This window comes from Apiospora kogelbergensis (genome assembly GCF_038363985.1).
Source record: "Apiospora kogelbergensis strain CBS 113332 chromosome Unknown utg000006l_segment0_segment0, whole genome shotgun sequence".
Lineage (NCBI taxonomy): Eukaryota > Fungi > Ascomycota > Sordariomycetes > Amphisphaeriales > Apiosporaceae > Apiospora > Apiospora kogelbergensis.
The window spans coordinates 3,366,679-3,383,006 of NW_027117423.1; the positions used below are offsets into that span (position 1 = coordinate 3,366,679).

The 16,328-nt window shown below is 36.8% G+C and overlaps 3 protein-coding genes across 3 annotated transcripts; 1 reads left to right on the forward strand and 2 right to left on the reverse strand.

Annotated features, from left to right (window-relative positions):
• Window positions 1–2,054: 2,054 nt before the first annotated feature.
• PG998_009899 (uncharacterized protein) lies at window positions 2,055–2,446 on the forward strand (the record flags this gene model as incomplete). The annotated part of the gene is made up of 2 exons (XM_066876715.1): window positions 2,055–2,221; window positions 2,275–2,446. 2 exons carry the CDS (start codon window positions 2,055–2,057, stop codon window positions 2,444–2,446), a joined length of 339 nt encoding a protein of 112 aa, XP_066728871.1.
• A 3,682-nt stretch (window positions 2,447–6,128) lies between these two features.
• PG998_009900 (uncharacterized protein) lies at window positions 6,129–7,056 on the reverse strand (the record flags this gene model as incomplete). Its single annotated transcript, XM_066876716.1, has 2 exons — window positions 6,129–6,158; window positions 6,298–7,056. 2 exons carry the CDS (start codon window positions 7,054–7,056, stop codon window positions 6,129–6,131), a joined length of 789 nt encoding a protein of 262 aa, XP_066728872.1.
• Window positions 7,057–13,559: 6,503 nt separating this feature from the next.
• PG998_009901 (uncharacterized protein) lies at window positions 13,560–13,787 on the reverse strand (the record flags this gene model as incomplete). Its single annotated transcript, XM_066876717.1, has 1 exon — window positions 13,560–13,787. The coding sequence occupies one exon, from the start codon at window positions 13,785–13,787 to the stop codon at window positions 13,560–13,562; it is 228 nt and encodes a 75-aa protein (XP_066728873.1).
• Between the last annotated feature and the right edge of the window lie 2,541 nt (window positions 13,788–16,328).

A 16,328-nucleotide genomic window follows, 5' to 3' on the forward strand; every position in this document is an offset into this window, starting at 1 on the left:
ATATATTTAATAATTAAGCTCTAGTTTATTTAGTTTCTTTAAAAAGAATATAATAGGATATAATTTTCTATTATTATCTACTTAATTTAACTATCCTTTAATTATATAATCCGATATATCGGTTTCGACTTTAAAGGGTTTATTAGGATCGGTTATATAAAGTACTAGTTCATTTATAATCCGTCCTTTAATTACTTAAAAAGCTTTATCTTCTTAATCGGTTTATATAAATAATATCGCCTTCTTAATTAGGTTCGTTAGGGGTATTATTAACTTATTAAATCTAGGGATAAAAATCTAATAATAGTTAATTAATTTTAAAAAGGATCTAATTTTTTATAATATTTATAGGTATTAATTATTCCCTAATTATTAATACTTTAAAGGGTTCTATTTAAATTTCTCTTAGGGATATAATATATCTTATAAAGGTGACCTATATTTAGTAAAATTCGCTTTTCTTTAGGTTAATTAATAAATTAATGTCCTGCAGCTTTTAAAGTATTAGCTTTATATACTCTTTATATTATTCTTTATCTTCAGAGTAAATAAGGATATTATTGAGGTATATTACAATAAATTTATTAAGGTACTCTTATAATATATAATTAATTATAGATTAGAAATTAACGGGTATATTAGTTAAATTAAATAATATCGTTTAATACTTAAAATATCTATATTTAGTTTAGAACGTAGTCTTCTATTCTTTTCCTTCTTTAATATAAATTAAGTTATATATATTAAAGAGATTAAATACTATAAAGATTTTAATATATAATAACTTATCTTATAGGTCATTAATTAAAGGTAAGGGGTATTAGTTTTTAATAATAATATTATTAAGTTTTTAATAATTAATATATATATATTATTTAAGTTTCCCATCTTTACTTTTCTTTAGAATAAAGAGAATAAGGAATCCTATTAACGATATAGATAGTTATATAATTCCTTTCTTAAGGTTCTCCGTAATATACTCTTTTAATACTTATTTATACTCTTAATTAAGTTTATATATAGGTATAAATAGGGATTCTTTCTTATCCTTTAAGGGTATCTCGTAATCCTATTATATATAAAGCGGTAAACCCATCCCTAGCTTCCCATTAAAGAGGTCTATAAATTATTAGTATTTTTCTAATATAATTATTATAACGTTTAGCTTAGGTTCTTTAATAATAATATATACTTTAAATATTTTAAGCTTATATAAGGGATCGTTCTTCGATCTCCTATTAAAGGCTAAGTCTCTTCCTAATATATCCTACTAAAGTGTAACGAACGGCTATCGGGTGTCCAAAGAAACCTAGTAGGCGTACTGGGGTTTATGTTGGCTTAGACGAGAGAGTACTTGAACGTGCAGAAGACTCCGTCTTCTGATACAATGGGCAATATCCCTTAACTGATCGTAGAACTTTGACTGAGGGTGCAATAGGTCGTTAAGGCAATGTGCCTCACCAATGGGTAAGATTGATGCTTAGATTGATCACTGAAGTAGAGAGTGTCTATATGAAATACATAGGAAACGTTCGTGGTTATATATCCAATCTCTCCTTCACTGATTCTCCTTGGATCACGCTGTCGGTTGGTGATCCTGTCCGCTGGCTCACTTGGATCACCGTGATCCCGTCGCTCCAGACTCGCTGGGAGCGTCGTGATCCGGTCGCTCCTCATCACGTGACTTGGGTGCACTGTCCATTGCGTGCTAGCCTTCCGGTGCTGTCTCCGTTCGTACTACCCCCTGGGTACTGTCTAGCCGTGCCGTCGCTTCGGGCATTGGTCGTCGTGCTGGTGGTTGTTTCGGGACGATGGCTTCTCGGCGGGTCTTGTCATTGTAAGCGCTGTCCCGTGGGGTACGTACCCGGGTTATCGTAGTTCCGTGCCGGATGACGGGTACTGGCCGCAGGGTTGGGTCGGGTCGTAACACTATCCTCCCTCCCCTACTTGCTTTGTCCCCAAAGCAGTTTGGTCATAAGTACTGGGTCGTGCCGCCGTGTCGGAGTGTTGTAAGTTTCTTCCCTTCTTTGTTTTTATTGTGATGTGCGCTCATCATGCCAGATCGTATTGAAAAATCGAAATCCAAGAAGACTCGCGAGCGGTCTTCTCTTCAGGAATATATTGCTCTCAACGGTCGTACTGCCGATATGCCTTGTTCTTACTGCTTTAAGAACAAGAAGAAGAACTGCAAGATCGCGGAGCGTTCTTCTCGTTGTGAGGAGTGCGTCAGTCGTGGGCGTCCTTGTGACGGGGTCTTGGTGGCTTCTTCTCTAGAGAAGGTGCTAGCTCAGCAACGGAAGCTGGACGAAGACGAGGAGGAGGCGAGCGAAAAACTCTTGTCGCTTCATACCGAGCTGGCGAGGCTGCAGTCCCAGCTGGCCGAGGCGGCTGGTCGTTTGTCGCGCATCCGGAAGATTCGACGCAAGGTGAAAGAGCGTGGCGCTGATTTGTTTGAGCGCGGAATGCAGGAGTTGGACACTGAGGACGAAGTTTTGCTTGCTCTGGATGGCCACGAGGGGTGCCTTGTTGGCGACCTTCAGCACATGGGCGTTCCGGCTAACGTGGACTGGTCGGCCCTTGGTCTAGGCGACCTTGGTGACCTTGGTCCGTTGGTCGAGGGCCCTTCTGTTCGAACTCCCGAAGTTCCTCAGCGGCGTTCGCCAGGTGTTTCTTAGGTTCCCAGGTGTTATCTTCTGGTGGGTAGCCTTTCCACTGGACGAGGTACTGGAGGCCTCGTCCCTTCTTTCGTTTGCCGATAATCTTTTCGACTTCATACTCGTGCTGATCTGTTTCGACTTCTAGCTGTGTGTCGGTTTTCGAGTTTTTGGGGGCTGGTTCGAGTAGTGAAATATGAAATATGGGGTGTATCCGCATTGTCTTGGGTAGTGATAGTCGATAGTTGGTTTCTGAAATGACTTCTGCGATTTTGAATGGTCCGATCTTTTTGAAGTCTAGTTTGTCGCTGGGTCGCTTAGTTTTGATGTTGCGTCGTAGGAGGTAAACTTTTTCTCCCTCTCCAAAGGTTGGTCCCTTCAACCTTGTTTTGTTGGCGTATTTCTTCATTCGTTCCTGAAGAAAGGTGAGGTCTTGTTGCAGAGCAGTCTGTAGTTCTTTCAGTTTCTCGACTTGTATGGTCGCGACTGGTGCTAGCTCTCCTTCCAGGGGTTGTCTGGTGATCTCTGGGTCGTACCCGTAGTTCGCTCGAAATGGTGAAATGCGCGTGGTTTCGTTGTCTGCGCTGTTGTACGCAAACTGCGCCATGGGTAGCAACGTTACCCAATTGTCTTGCTCATGGTTGACGTAGCATCGTAGGTACTGTTCCAGGGTCTGGTTCATGCGTTCGGTTTGTCCGTCTGTTTGGGGGTGATAGGCTGTGGATAGTTTGTGCTTCACGCCTAGCTGTGCCATGAGTGACTTCCAGAACTTGGCGGTGAACAGCTTATCTCGATCGGAAATGACCGTTTCCGGTAGCCCGTGCTGGCTGACGATGGTTCTGAGGAATGTGTATGCAAGGTCGCTGGTGTCACTGGACTCCTTGTACGGGAGGAAGTAGGTATACTTCGTGAGTTTGTCCGTGATTACCAGTATACTGTCGTATTCGACCTTAGTCAATGGTTCTGTTGACAGGGGTAGCTTGACGACGAAGTCAAGTGCGATGGTTTTCCACGCCCTGTCTGGTGGTGGTATGGGTTGCAGTTCCCCATATGGTCGGTGTCGTGCGGCCTTGGCTTTGTTGCAAAGGTCGCATTCGCTGATGGCCTTTGTGACCTGGTCTTTCAACTTCTCGCAGTTGAACAGCCGTGTGATCCGTTTCCACGTCTTGAACACTCCCTGGTGTCCGTGCGCGGGGTGTGTGGAATTCCTGGATGAATTCCTGCTGGTGTTGTTCGGGGATGAGGATCTTGCCTTGATAGTATACTAGCCCGTTTCTCGATACTCCGTACGGTGGTCGTAGGGTGGCTGTGTCCATCTGCTCGTGGCATCCCCTGAAGCGCGCAACCCACTTGTCGTCATGCTGGACGTGGTTGGTTGTATGTAGGTGTCGTGATGGTACGAGGTTGCCATCGTTATCCTGCATGAGGATAGTCCGGGTCTCTGGCGGGACTTCCTCTTGATGGTCTGGTCGTCGGCTTAGGGCATCGGCCCTTCCGTTCTCGCTACCCTTGCGGTAAGTGATGACGAAGTTGAATTCTGATAGAAATTCGGACCATCGTACTTGTCGTTTGTTCAGCTCCTTTGTGGTGGTGAACGTGGTGAGGTTTTTATGGTCGGTGTAGACCTTCACAGGGTCTTTCGTTCCGCTGAGGTAGTGTCTCCATTCTTCGAAGGCTTTGATAATGGCCATTAGCTCTTTATCGTGTATCTGGTAGTTGAGCTCTGGTCCATTCAATTTCTTCGAGAAGAATGCGACGGGGTGCAATTTCCCGTTGTCGTCTCGCTGGCTCAGCTGGCCTCCGATCGCATAGTCCGATGCGTCGGTTTCGACTTCGAAGGGTTTCGCGGGGTCTGCCACGCGAAGCACTGGTTCGTTGACGATCCGTTCTTTTATGGCTTGGAAGGCTTCTGCTTCCTTATCGGTCCATCGGAATGGTTCGTCCTTCTTCGTCAGGTTCGTCAAGGGTGTCGCTAACCTGCCAAATCCGGGGACAAATATCCGGTAATAGTTGGCTAGTCCTAAGAAGGATCTGACTTCGGTAGCGCTTGTGGGCGTGGGCCACTCCTTGACTGCTGTGATTTTCGAAGGTTCCATTCGGATCTCACCGGGGGACACGACGTATCCCACGAATGTGACCGTTGTCTTGTGGAACTCGCTCTTCTCTGGGTTGACCAGTAGATCTGCGTCTCGTAGCTTCTGGAGTACTAGCTTTACGTGTTCTCGGTGTTGTTCCTCATTCTCGGAGTAGATTAGGATGTCGTCGAGGTAGACCACGACAAACTTGTCGAGGTATTCTCGTAGGACGTGGTTGATCATCGCTTGAAAGCTAGCCGGGGCGTTCGTCAGGCCGAACGGCATTGCTTGGTACTCGAAATGGCCATACTTGGTTCGGAACGCGGTTTTCCATTCTTCTCCTTCCTTTATGCGGATCAGGTTGTACGCATTGGGTAGATCAAGTGCTGTAAAGATCTTGGCGCGCAGCAGCTTGTCTCGTAGATCGCTGATCAAAGGCAGGGGGTACCGGTTCTTGATGGTGATTTCGTTGAGCTTGCGGTAGTCGATGCACATGCGCCACTTAGGTTTCCCGTCTTTGCTCTTTTTTGGTACGAAGAGGATGGGGAAGCCTGCTGGCGATGTCGAGGGTCGTATGACTCCTTTCTCGAGGTTCTCCGTGATGTACTCCTTCAGGACTGCTTCGTGCTCCTGGTTGAGTTTGTATATGGGCATGAATGGGGGTTCCTTCCCATCCTTGAGGGGTATCTCATGATCCCACCGTGTGTGAGGCGGTAAGCCTGTCTTCAGTTTCCCACTAAAGAGGTCTTCGAATTGCCGGTACTCTTCTGGTACTGTTGTTGTAACATCCGGCTTTGGCTCCTTGGCGATGACATATGCTCTAAGGACCTTAGGTTTGCTGGGGGATCGCTTTCTGGATCGCTGCCCTTCGACTAAACCTCTTCCTGGCGTATCCCACTGAAGTTGGCCTGTCCTCCAGTTGACTCTGGGATTGCTCACCCGCAACCAGGGTATCCCCAAAATCACGTCGTATCCTGCGACGTCCGTGATGTCACACGTGATTCGTTCATGACGTCCTCCGATGTTGACCGAAAGGTTCGCGACTTCCCTTCGGATTTCTCCATCTTCGTACGTCATGAGTCCTCCATCGACGGTCCTGAGTCGGTATGGGGCGTCCTTTTCTTGCCAGTTCAACTGCAGGCTGTTGACGATTCGTGGTGAAATGTAGTTTCCTTGCGCTCCGCTATCGAGTAGCGCTCTGATGGTGACTCCTTTGATGTCTACCAACAGTACGATGTGCTCGTGGATGTCTTGTCCATCCGCTGTGGCACACAGGGACCTGTCTTGTCCCGTCGGGTGTTGTCCCACTACAGCCGGCGGTACTCGTTTCCCGATTGTTGCCTTCTGCGACCGGGGTTTCCTTGCATCCCTTGTTGTCGGCGCAGAGTCGCTCGCTGGGCTAAGGTGAGCGTGGGCGTCGATGAGTACGCTGGTGGTGGTGTAGGTTCTGGTCCGGTGATTCTCGCTGGTCCTTGTGTCTGGGACTCGGGTTCACGGATGAACCTTAATTCGTTTCTTCTCCAATGTAGGAGGGTGACTTCTCCGTTGTCGTTGATCCGGCTTCCCACATGACGGTCGGTTGTGACGGTTCGTCCCTCGGTGGTGAGGAAGTTGCGGTTTCGGAGGTCCTCGGTCTCATCGGGCCGCTGGTCGTACGTCTCGTAGACGTTGAAAGGCGCAGTAGTCATCCTCGGGGTGTATTGTGGTTCGCGAGGGCCATTGGTCTGCAGCCTTCTCAGGGCTCTGGGCTTTTCCCATGCATGGACGAGGCATCGGTCCTCCCTGCAAAGGGTCCAATCTTGGCCCTGCAGGTGGCACCGTCGTGGCCACTGAGGATCTTCTTGTACCAACAGGTACGCGCGTCGTCCATCGGGTATAGTTGTCTTGATCTTTCCAATCAGATGATCTGGGTGTGGTTGTGGGATCGGCCTTCTGCCAATCCTTCGCGGGAACCAATCGTTCTCGAGTTTTTCCGCGAGTTGCTCCGTGCATGCGTCATGGATGCACGAGATCCATGAGAGGGTGAAATGGGCTTCGTCGGTAGGGGCGATTCGGCGATCATCGCCTACCGCGTAGTTGCCCTTGATTCCTTGTCCAAACCCGTACATGATAAGGGTTTGTCGTAGCTTCCTAGAGTCAGGGGACGGGGTGCCAGGAATGGCAAGCCATCCGTCCTCTTCCAGGTCTCGGGGCTTTGCGATTTCTTCGACGAGGTCGTTCATGGGCATGCCAACGAGTTGCTCGTGGCCCATGGGTTCTCCTACCTCGGATTCTTCGCTGGTTGAGTCGTAACCCGTGAGTTCAGTGGTGAGTTCCTGTCGGGTCATGGCGAGTTCTCGCGTCGCCTTGCCCTTGCTCTTCGGGGGCTTGGGAAACCATCCGGTTCCCTCTTTATCCGCCAGGTGGGTGTTGCAACCGTCATCGTAGCAGGCTGTCCAGGATAGGCTGCCGTGTGGCACGTCGGGCGTGTTGTTGGCGCTCCTTCCGTTAATAGCTGCTGGGGCTGGTTCTCCACTGGTGGCGTTGACGTGTCGTCCTTCGGGGACTTGTCGGAATGCCTTCTTCGGGCTGCGGCAGTCGCGGGCGAAGTGCCCGTCCTTTCCACAGTTGTAGCAGGTGACCTTCTTTCGGCCATCCTTGCCATCCCGTTGGGTGGCGTCGAGGTCCATGGGTCCGCTGTGGGATCCATAGGACGTCTTTTCCATGTCCTCTGGACAGGTCGTCCGTGGTTGGCTCGAGGTTTGTTGTCTGCTCGCGGGGCGCGGTTGCCCTGCTTCTCGAGTCGTCGTTCGTACAGGCGGTTGTCAATCTTGACTACCTTTTCCACGTACTTGTCGAAGTCGTCGGGGCGGTCTTCCCGGCTGACTTCGTCTTTGACGTCTTCTCGCAGTCCTGCGTAGAAGAGTGTCATCAAGGCATCGTCATCGCTCCACTCCGTTCGAGAGGATACTTGCTTGAACTTGGCTGCATATGCAGAGGCCGATCCCTTCTGCTTGAGTTGCATGAGTTGTCGTTCAGCGGTCCGGGCCTCGTCGGGGTTCCCGAACGTAGCCTTCAGCTTGTTTTCGAAACTGGTGTAGTGACGGAAGATGGTGCGCGTGTAGTCTTCTTGTTCATCTTCAAGGGGGTTGTCGAGGAAGTTTCGCATGATGGGCTCAAACCATGCGAGGGCGTCTCCCTTGAGGTAACCGGCGGCGCACAGAATTCTGTCTGGCTCGGACTCGAATTCTTCGGCGTAGTGTCGTAGGTACGCTTTCATCTGGGTTAGGAATCCGTGGACGGTTCCTTCCTTCCCGTCGTAGGTCTGGGGAGGTGCCAGCCTATGCCCAGGGCGTCGAACGCTGCGAGGGGGCATAGCCGTGACCTGGTCCGTAAGTTGTTCATTGTCGGCGGCGAGTTCGTTGATCCGTTCCTGAAGTTGTCGGATCATGGCGAGGACGTCGGGTCCTCCCGTAGGGTTGCTCGGGTTGCCCTGTCGAGGGGTTCCGCCGTTGGTTGGGACCTGGGATGCCATGATGTTCCTGTGGGATATTGCTCAGGGGTCCAGGTAGTGACTCGCAAGAACAAGAGTGATCAAAATGTAACGAACGGCTATCGGGTGTCCAAAGAAACCTAGTAGGCGTACTGGGGTTTATGTTGGCTTAGACGAGAGAGTACTTGAACGTGCAGAAGACTCCGTCTTCTGATACAATGGGCAATATCCCTTAACTGATCGTAGAACTTTGACTGAGGGTGCAATAGGTCGTTAAGGCAATGTGCCTCACCAATGGGTAAGATTGATGCTTAGATTGATCACTGAAGTAGAGAGTGTCTATATGAAATACATAGGAAACGTTCGTGGTTATATATCCAATCTCTCCTTCACTGATTCTCCTTGGATCACGCTGTCGGTTGGTGATCCTGTCCGCTGGCTCACTTGGATCACCGTGATCCCGTCGCTCCAGACTCGCTGGGAGCGTCGTGATCCGGTCGCTCCTCATCACGTGACTTGGGTGCACTGTCCATTGCGTGCTAGCCTTCCGGTGCTGTCTCCGTTCGTACTACCCCCTGGGTACTGTCTAGCCGTGCCGTCGCTTCGGGCATTGGTCGTCGTGCTGGTGGTTGTTTCGGGACGATGGCTTCTCGGCGGGTCTTGTCATTGTAAGCGCTGTCCCGTGGGGTACGTACCCGGGTTATCGTAGTTCCGTGCCGGATGACGGGTACTGGCCGCAGGGTTGGGTCGGGTCGTAACATAAAGTTAGCTTATCTTTTAATTAACTTTAGGATTATTTACCCGTAATTAGGGTATCTTTAAAATTATATTATATCCTATAATATCTGTGATATTATATATAATTCGTTTATAACGTCCTTTAATATTAATTAAAAGGTTTATAACTTCCTTTTTATACCTCTTTATTTTTATAAGTTATAAGTCCTTTATCGACGGTCTTAAGTTAATATAGGGTATCTTTCTTAATTTAATTTAATTAAAGATCGTTAACAATTTATAATAATATATAGTTTCTTTATACTCCGTTATTAAGTAGCGCTCTAATATAGATTTCCTTTATACTTATTATTAATATAATATACTTATAAAGGCTTTATTTATTTAAGGTCTAATATAGGGACCGTTCTTATCCCGCCTAATATTATCCCTCTATAATTGGCGGTATCTATTTCCCGATCGATATATTTCTAAATAAATAATAAACTTTTATAATCGGTTCTTTTATTGTTACTATCTTCTCCTCTCCCGGTAGGGTACCTCTTAATATACCGGCAGAGGGGTATCGATTCCTCTCCCCGTATATAGGGCTAGCCCTAGTACTTAAGATTCGGGTTTATTTAAGGGTTTAGAGGTTTATTAAGTTTATTAGGCTTAGCTAGTATTATAGGTTTATATATTTTAAAAATATTAGGTACTTTCCTTTAGATACCTATAGGCCCGCGATTTTTCCTAGGTATATTTAAGGTATTAATCCTTAAGATACTCCCTTTAATCCTATCCTTTTAAGTAATATTATTATAGCTACTGTAGGTCTTTTTATATTAATAGGTACGCTTGTCATTTATTTAAGATTAATATCTTAACCTTCTTAATTATATAGTCTAGGTATAATTATGTAATAACTCGTTTACTTATCTATCGGGGAAATTATTCATTCTTGAGTTTCTCTACGAGGTATTTAATATAAGTATTATATATATATAAGATCTATAAGAGGGTGAAGTATACTTCGCTTATAAGGGTAATATAAGGGTCGTCGCTTATAGCGTAATTATTATTAATTCCTTAATTAAAACCGGCTGTAATAAGTATTTAATATAGGTGCCTTGAGTTAGGGTAAGGGATGCCCGGAATAGCTAATTATCTATTAATTCTTAAGTCTCTTAATTAGGCGATCTCGTTTATTAATTTATTTATAGGTATTCCGATTAACTATCGGGGGTTATCGGTCTATTATCCTTACTTTATTATCTCTTTATTATTATTAAAGTTATTAAGCTCTAAGTTATAAATAAGCATAAGTTCTTAACTCGTTATTATAAGGATTCGGTTATAGTTTTTCCTATTTTTAGGGATTTTCAGGAATTATTTAATACCCTCCTTATCCGTTAGGTATATAATATATCCGTTATTATAGTAAGCTATCTAGGATAGGTTACTGTAGGGTATATCTAGCGTGTCATTAGCGTTATTTCCCTTAATAGCTATTATAGAGATAGTTTCGCTCCTAATAACGTTAATTTATTATCCTTTTAAGATATGTTAAAATACCTTCTTCGGTCCTCAATATTTTCTTATATAATATCCTTTCTTTTTATAATTATAATAAGTAATATTCTACTTTCTACTATTCTTATTATATTTAATAGTATTGAGGTCTATAAGCTTGTTATAATGTCTATATATAGTAGTTACCTTAATCTAGGTATTAATTTATTAACGTGATCGTCTCGTATTAGCTTTAGTTCGCTTGTTCTATCGGGGTTATCCGCTTTATTTCTCGCGATACCTTTTATATAAGTATATATCAATCTTAATTATAAGTTCTATATATATAAGGAAGGTAATTAGAGCGTTAAAGTAGCTAAGTTCGTCTTTAACTTCCTCCTTAAGTCTTTAATAATATATTATAATCTTAATAACCTCGGTATAATCTAGTTAGGTTATAATATATCGGAATTCAGTAATATAGGTTATAGCAGATCCCTTTTACCTAAGGTATTTAAGTTCCCTTTTAATTTATTATTTCTTATTAGGATCTTAAAAGAGTAATTTAAGGGTATCCTTAAAACCGTTATAACTCTTAAAAATCTATTAAATCTTAATATAGTATAATTCTGTCTATTAGTTATATTCTATAAATTTATTTAGGTAAAGCTTAAATTATAAAAGGGCCTTTCCCTTAAGGTAAGAGGCCGTATAGATAACCTTTTAAATTAAGTTTTTAAACGTTCCTTTATAGAATTGTTAATAGGCCTTAACTTAGATAAGGAATCCTTAAAGATTCCTACTTATCCCGTTAAATAATATTAATGCACTAATCTTAATCCCTTCCTTAAATATAATAAGGGTTTTAATAATATTAATAGCGGTTTAGAGTATATATACCTATTCTTAGAGGTTATTATTATTATAATCGTTAGTCTATCCTAAGGTAACTTAGGCTCGGAGCTCGTCGCGCTCTTTCTCGAGTTTAGCATAATAATATTAATAACTAGCGTTTTCTTACTTTAAAGCTTGGATTCGTTATTCTACCTTTTAATAATTAATAGGAACGGGTTCTTTACTATTATTATTAACGTTAACCTTTATTAAAAGTATTTAAGATAAGGTAGGGGTAATAATAAAGCCCTTCCCGTATCGAGAGGTATTATTTAATTTAGGTATAGATATAGTTCCTATAAATATTATTATTTAAGGGTCTAGGTAATAATTTATAAGAATAAGAGTAATTAAAATATAATAAACGTTATTAAGGTCTTAAAGGAAATTTAATAAAATGTATTTAAGTTTATATTTAATAATATAAAAGAGTATCTAAATATATAATAAAAGTTTAATTTCTATTAATATAATATATAATAGTTATAAGAATAAATAATATTAAAGGGTATAGATTTAAAGGTATTTATAATAGAGTTATTAAAGTAATATACCTTATTAATAGGTTAAAATTAATATTTAAATTAATTATTAAAATAAAGATTATTTATATAAAATATATAAAAAATATTTATAATTATATATTTAATCCCTCCTTTATTAATTATTTAAATCTCGTAACTCTTATAAAATCTTATTAAGCCGGATTTAGGGATCTTATCGAGATCTTGAGAGCCGTTATATAACCTCGGTAAATCCATTTATTCCTCTATATACTTATTTGTTTTATCGCTAATTACGGTACTTTTATATAAAGTAATAATCGTTCATAGAATATAAAGGAATTTATATTAATATAGCTAGTAATATAGTTTATAATTATAATATTATAACCTATTTAAGGTATTATATTTCTATACCGCTAAGTATAGGGTTCTTAACTATATAATTAAGTTAGGTTATAATAGATTATATTTAAAAAAAAGTGTTTAATATATTTAAGATTTAATATAAATAAAGAGGAAGTTTATAATATTTATTAAAGCTTTAAAAAAAGATTTAAATAAAAAAAGAAATTAAGCACTTTAACCTCTTTAAGATTATAATAATCGTTAATAAGTATTAAAATTAAAGGGGTTAATTTCGACTCCGCGCTTTTTATATTAACGTTAAAGCGATAATTATTAATATTAATTAACTTTATAATAGATTTTTAAGGTTTAAATTACCTCGACTTATACTTTTTTAATTACATTTATAACTTAAATAAAAATATAATATTATATATTTATTTATAAAATATAAAAACTACGTTATTAAATGCGTAAAGCGGCTTAAATAATTTTAAGAGTTAATTATAAGCTAATATAACCGTTAATAATACCTTATATTAAGTATAAAACTTAAAAGTAAGGTTTTATTTAATTTAAAATAATTAAATTTATCGCCTTTATTTTATAACCTTAAAATCGTTATTTAAAAAGTAAATAAATATAATTTATAATAATCTATAATATAATTAATAATTATTATAATATTAATAAAAAACGTATACGTTATTTTAAAGCTTTTATTAAAGTTATGCTTTTTATATTATTATAATATTTAATACGTTTTTAATATAATCGAGGAAATTAATGCGATTTTAATATAAAAGCTTAAGGGCTTTTAAAAAAAAATTATAATTATATTAATAAAAAAAAAGTTATAATTATAATAAATTATAAACTATAAAGAACGAAATAATATAAAAGCTATATATAATTAAGGAATAAATATTAAAAGAGCTCGCGTTTATAATAATTATAAAGATAAAAGGGGTAAAGGCATATTTATTATAACCGTTATTAAAACCTCGACTTTAATTATTATTTTTATAATAATTAAGTATAATAAACGTTATTAAAGGTTTAATAAAAACCTTAATAAAATATATAAGGGTTTATATTAATAATATAAAAGAGTATTTAAATATATAATAAATAACCGTTTATTAATATAATAAATAATAATTATAATTAAATTATAATTAAATATAGAATTTAAAGGTATTTATAATAAAGTCGTTAAGGTAATATACTTTATTAATAAATTAAAATTAATATTTAAATTAATTATTAAAGTAGAGAGTATCTATATAAAATATAAAGGAAACGTCCGTGGTTATATATCCAATCCCTCCTTTACTGATCCCCTTGGATCTCGTTGCGGGTGGGTGATCCTGCCCTAGTTGGCTCACTGGGAGCGTCGTGATCCCGTAGCTCGTGGCTCACTGGGAGCGTCGTGATCCCGAGCTCCGTCACGTGACCTCTGCCTTTCCTCCGTGAAGATGTTCATCCGTCCTATGGTCACTCGGGCCGGTATCTCGTCAGGCGGCGGTCGGTTGCGGAGTATGGGTGAGTTCATGTTGGTGTAGCTGGCAGTCTTGTTGGTGCTGGTGGTATCGTAGCCTGGTCGGGGCATAGTAGTTCCGTGCCGGTGGTTTTTGTGGGTCTGGGCCGCATAGTTAGGCTAGGTCGTAATACTAAGGTTTTATATAATATTGAAGGAAATTATAAAAGAAGTAATAAAAGCTATATTAAAAACGAAACTATTATAAGTAAAGTTATTATTAAATATTAAATTAACGTTTTAAATCGCGTTAAGTAAACGTTATATATATAATAAATAAAAGAAAAATAAAATATAAAAATTTAAAGAATTTTTATATAAAAAAGTTTTAACATTTAAAAAGATATATACTTTATTTAATTTAATAATATATTAAAATATTATTTATACTTAAATAAAAATAATTATATATATTTTTAAAGGTTAAAAATTCCTCGATTTTAACTTAATAGTAAATATATTCGCTCTTTAAAGTATATTTTATATTAATAAAATATATTAAGTATAAAGTTTATATTGTTATTAAACTCACGTAATATAATAAGCTTAAGTCTTTTATATATTAAAATTAATATAAAAATTATTTTATAAATTTAATTATATTAAAGATATAAAGTAAAGCTTAATGGGTTAATTATTACGATTATAAAGGCGATATAATATTAAAATAAATTATTTAAACTTATAACTTATAATAAGTTTAATAGGTTACGTGTTATTAATAAAAGGTATTATTAATAAAATCTTTATTATATAATAAAAATTATAAAGTATTTATTAACTTAATAATTAAATTATTTTAAAATTATTAATAAAATTATTAATAAAGTATAATAAGCGTTTTAACTTTTTTATATATAATATAATAATTAATAATATTAATAAGTTTAAATTTATAAATTTAATAATAAATATTAATATAATAATAATAACCGATACTTTATAACTTATAATATTAAAACTCGATTAATATTAATTAAATAATAAAAAAGAGAGTATAAATAATATAAGTATAAAGTTTTTTTTAAATCCTAAATCTAATATATTTAATTTAAATAATAAAGATATTATTATTTTATATTAAGAAATAAAAATGTTATATAATTAAAACGAGTACGTTAAAGATTTCTTAATAAAAATATTAAATATATCTTTAATAATTTTAATATAAGGAATAGGTTTAAACGGCTTCGTTATAAAAGGAATTCGATATTTTTAATTTTAATATAAAAGTCCTTTTATTAATTATCTTATTTAAATAATATCTTTTACTTTAAATTTCGTTTAAAAGCTAATTATTTAATTAAGTAAAGGCCGGGGCTATATAAATTTTTTATAAATTTATAAAGGATATAAAGTCGAGTAAAAACGAGCTTAAATAATATTTTAATATAAAAATACTAACGTTAATATTAAAATTAAAATACGATCGATTAAATTTAATTTATATTTTATATTTAAATTTATTATAAAAATATAATAAAATAATTACTTTTAAAGATAATGTAATTAACTTTAAATTAATTTAAATATTAAAAATCGTTATTTATTATCTATTATTCGCTATTCGTTATTTATTATTAAATAAGAAATAAATTATACCTCGTGTATTATATCTTTATATTTAAATTATTATAAAAGCTAAAATTAAAGAGTTATAAAAGTATAAAAGGGATAATAATAACATTAAATTATTAATTATTAAATTAAAGCGAAAATATATTTTAATATAATTATAAATTAAATACCTTATAATATTTAATATATTAATATATACCGCGTCTTTACTTAAATTATATATTATTAAGATTTATTTAAAAGTTTTTTAATAATTTTATTATTTTCTTTATTAAAGTATCCCGTTATAACTTATATTTATAATCCTTATAATTTAACGCGCGCTTTATTAAATTCGATATAAATCTTTTTAAATAGCTTATTTATAATATATTTATATAAGTTCCCTTTATTTTAAAAGGATTTTATTATAATTATATCGTTATAATTAACGTTAAAGGCCTTTTAACTAATACCCGGCTATTTTAATATATAACTTTTTATAACGACGTATTTATTATATTATTATCGCGATATTTTATAAATATTAGCCGGGTATTTATATTCGTCGTGATAATTAATATAATATTTATTATAAAGCTAAGCTTAATATAAACGAGTTACGTTATTATTTATTAAAGAGCTCAACGGTTTATTTTATAATTAACGTTATATAATTATTAATTAAAAAGTCGTATTTACTTTATAACGTTTATAATAAAAATAATTACCTTAGGCTTATTTATTTTATAATATTATTAAAAATAATAATCCCGTTATCTTTATTAAAGATAACGTTGTAAATAAATAAAGGCTTCGCCGTAATAATAAAAATTATTATAATATATTCGAGGTCGGTTTTATATTCGATATTTATATTATTATTTATATTATTATTTATATTAATAATAACGTTCGCGTTATTATTAATATTCGTTAAAGTTTCGAAATTAATTATTTCGATTTAACGGCTTAATTATATAGCTTAATTATAATTTAATTTTATATAATAAATAATAAATTAATAAAATTATTATTATTAATAACGATATTAAA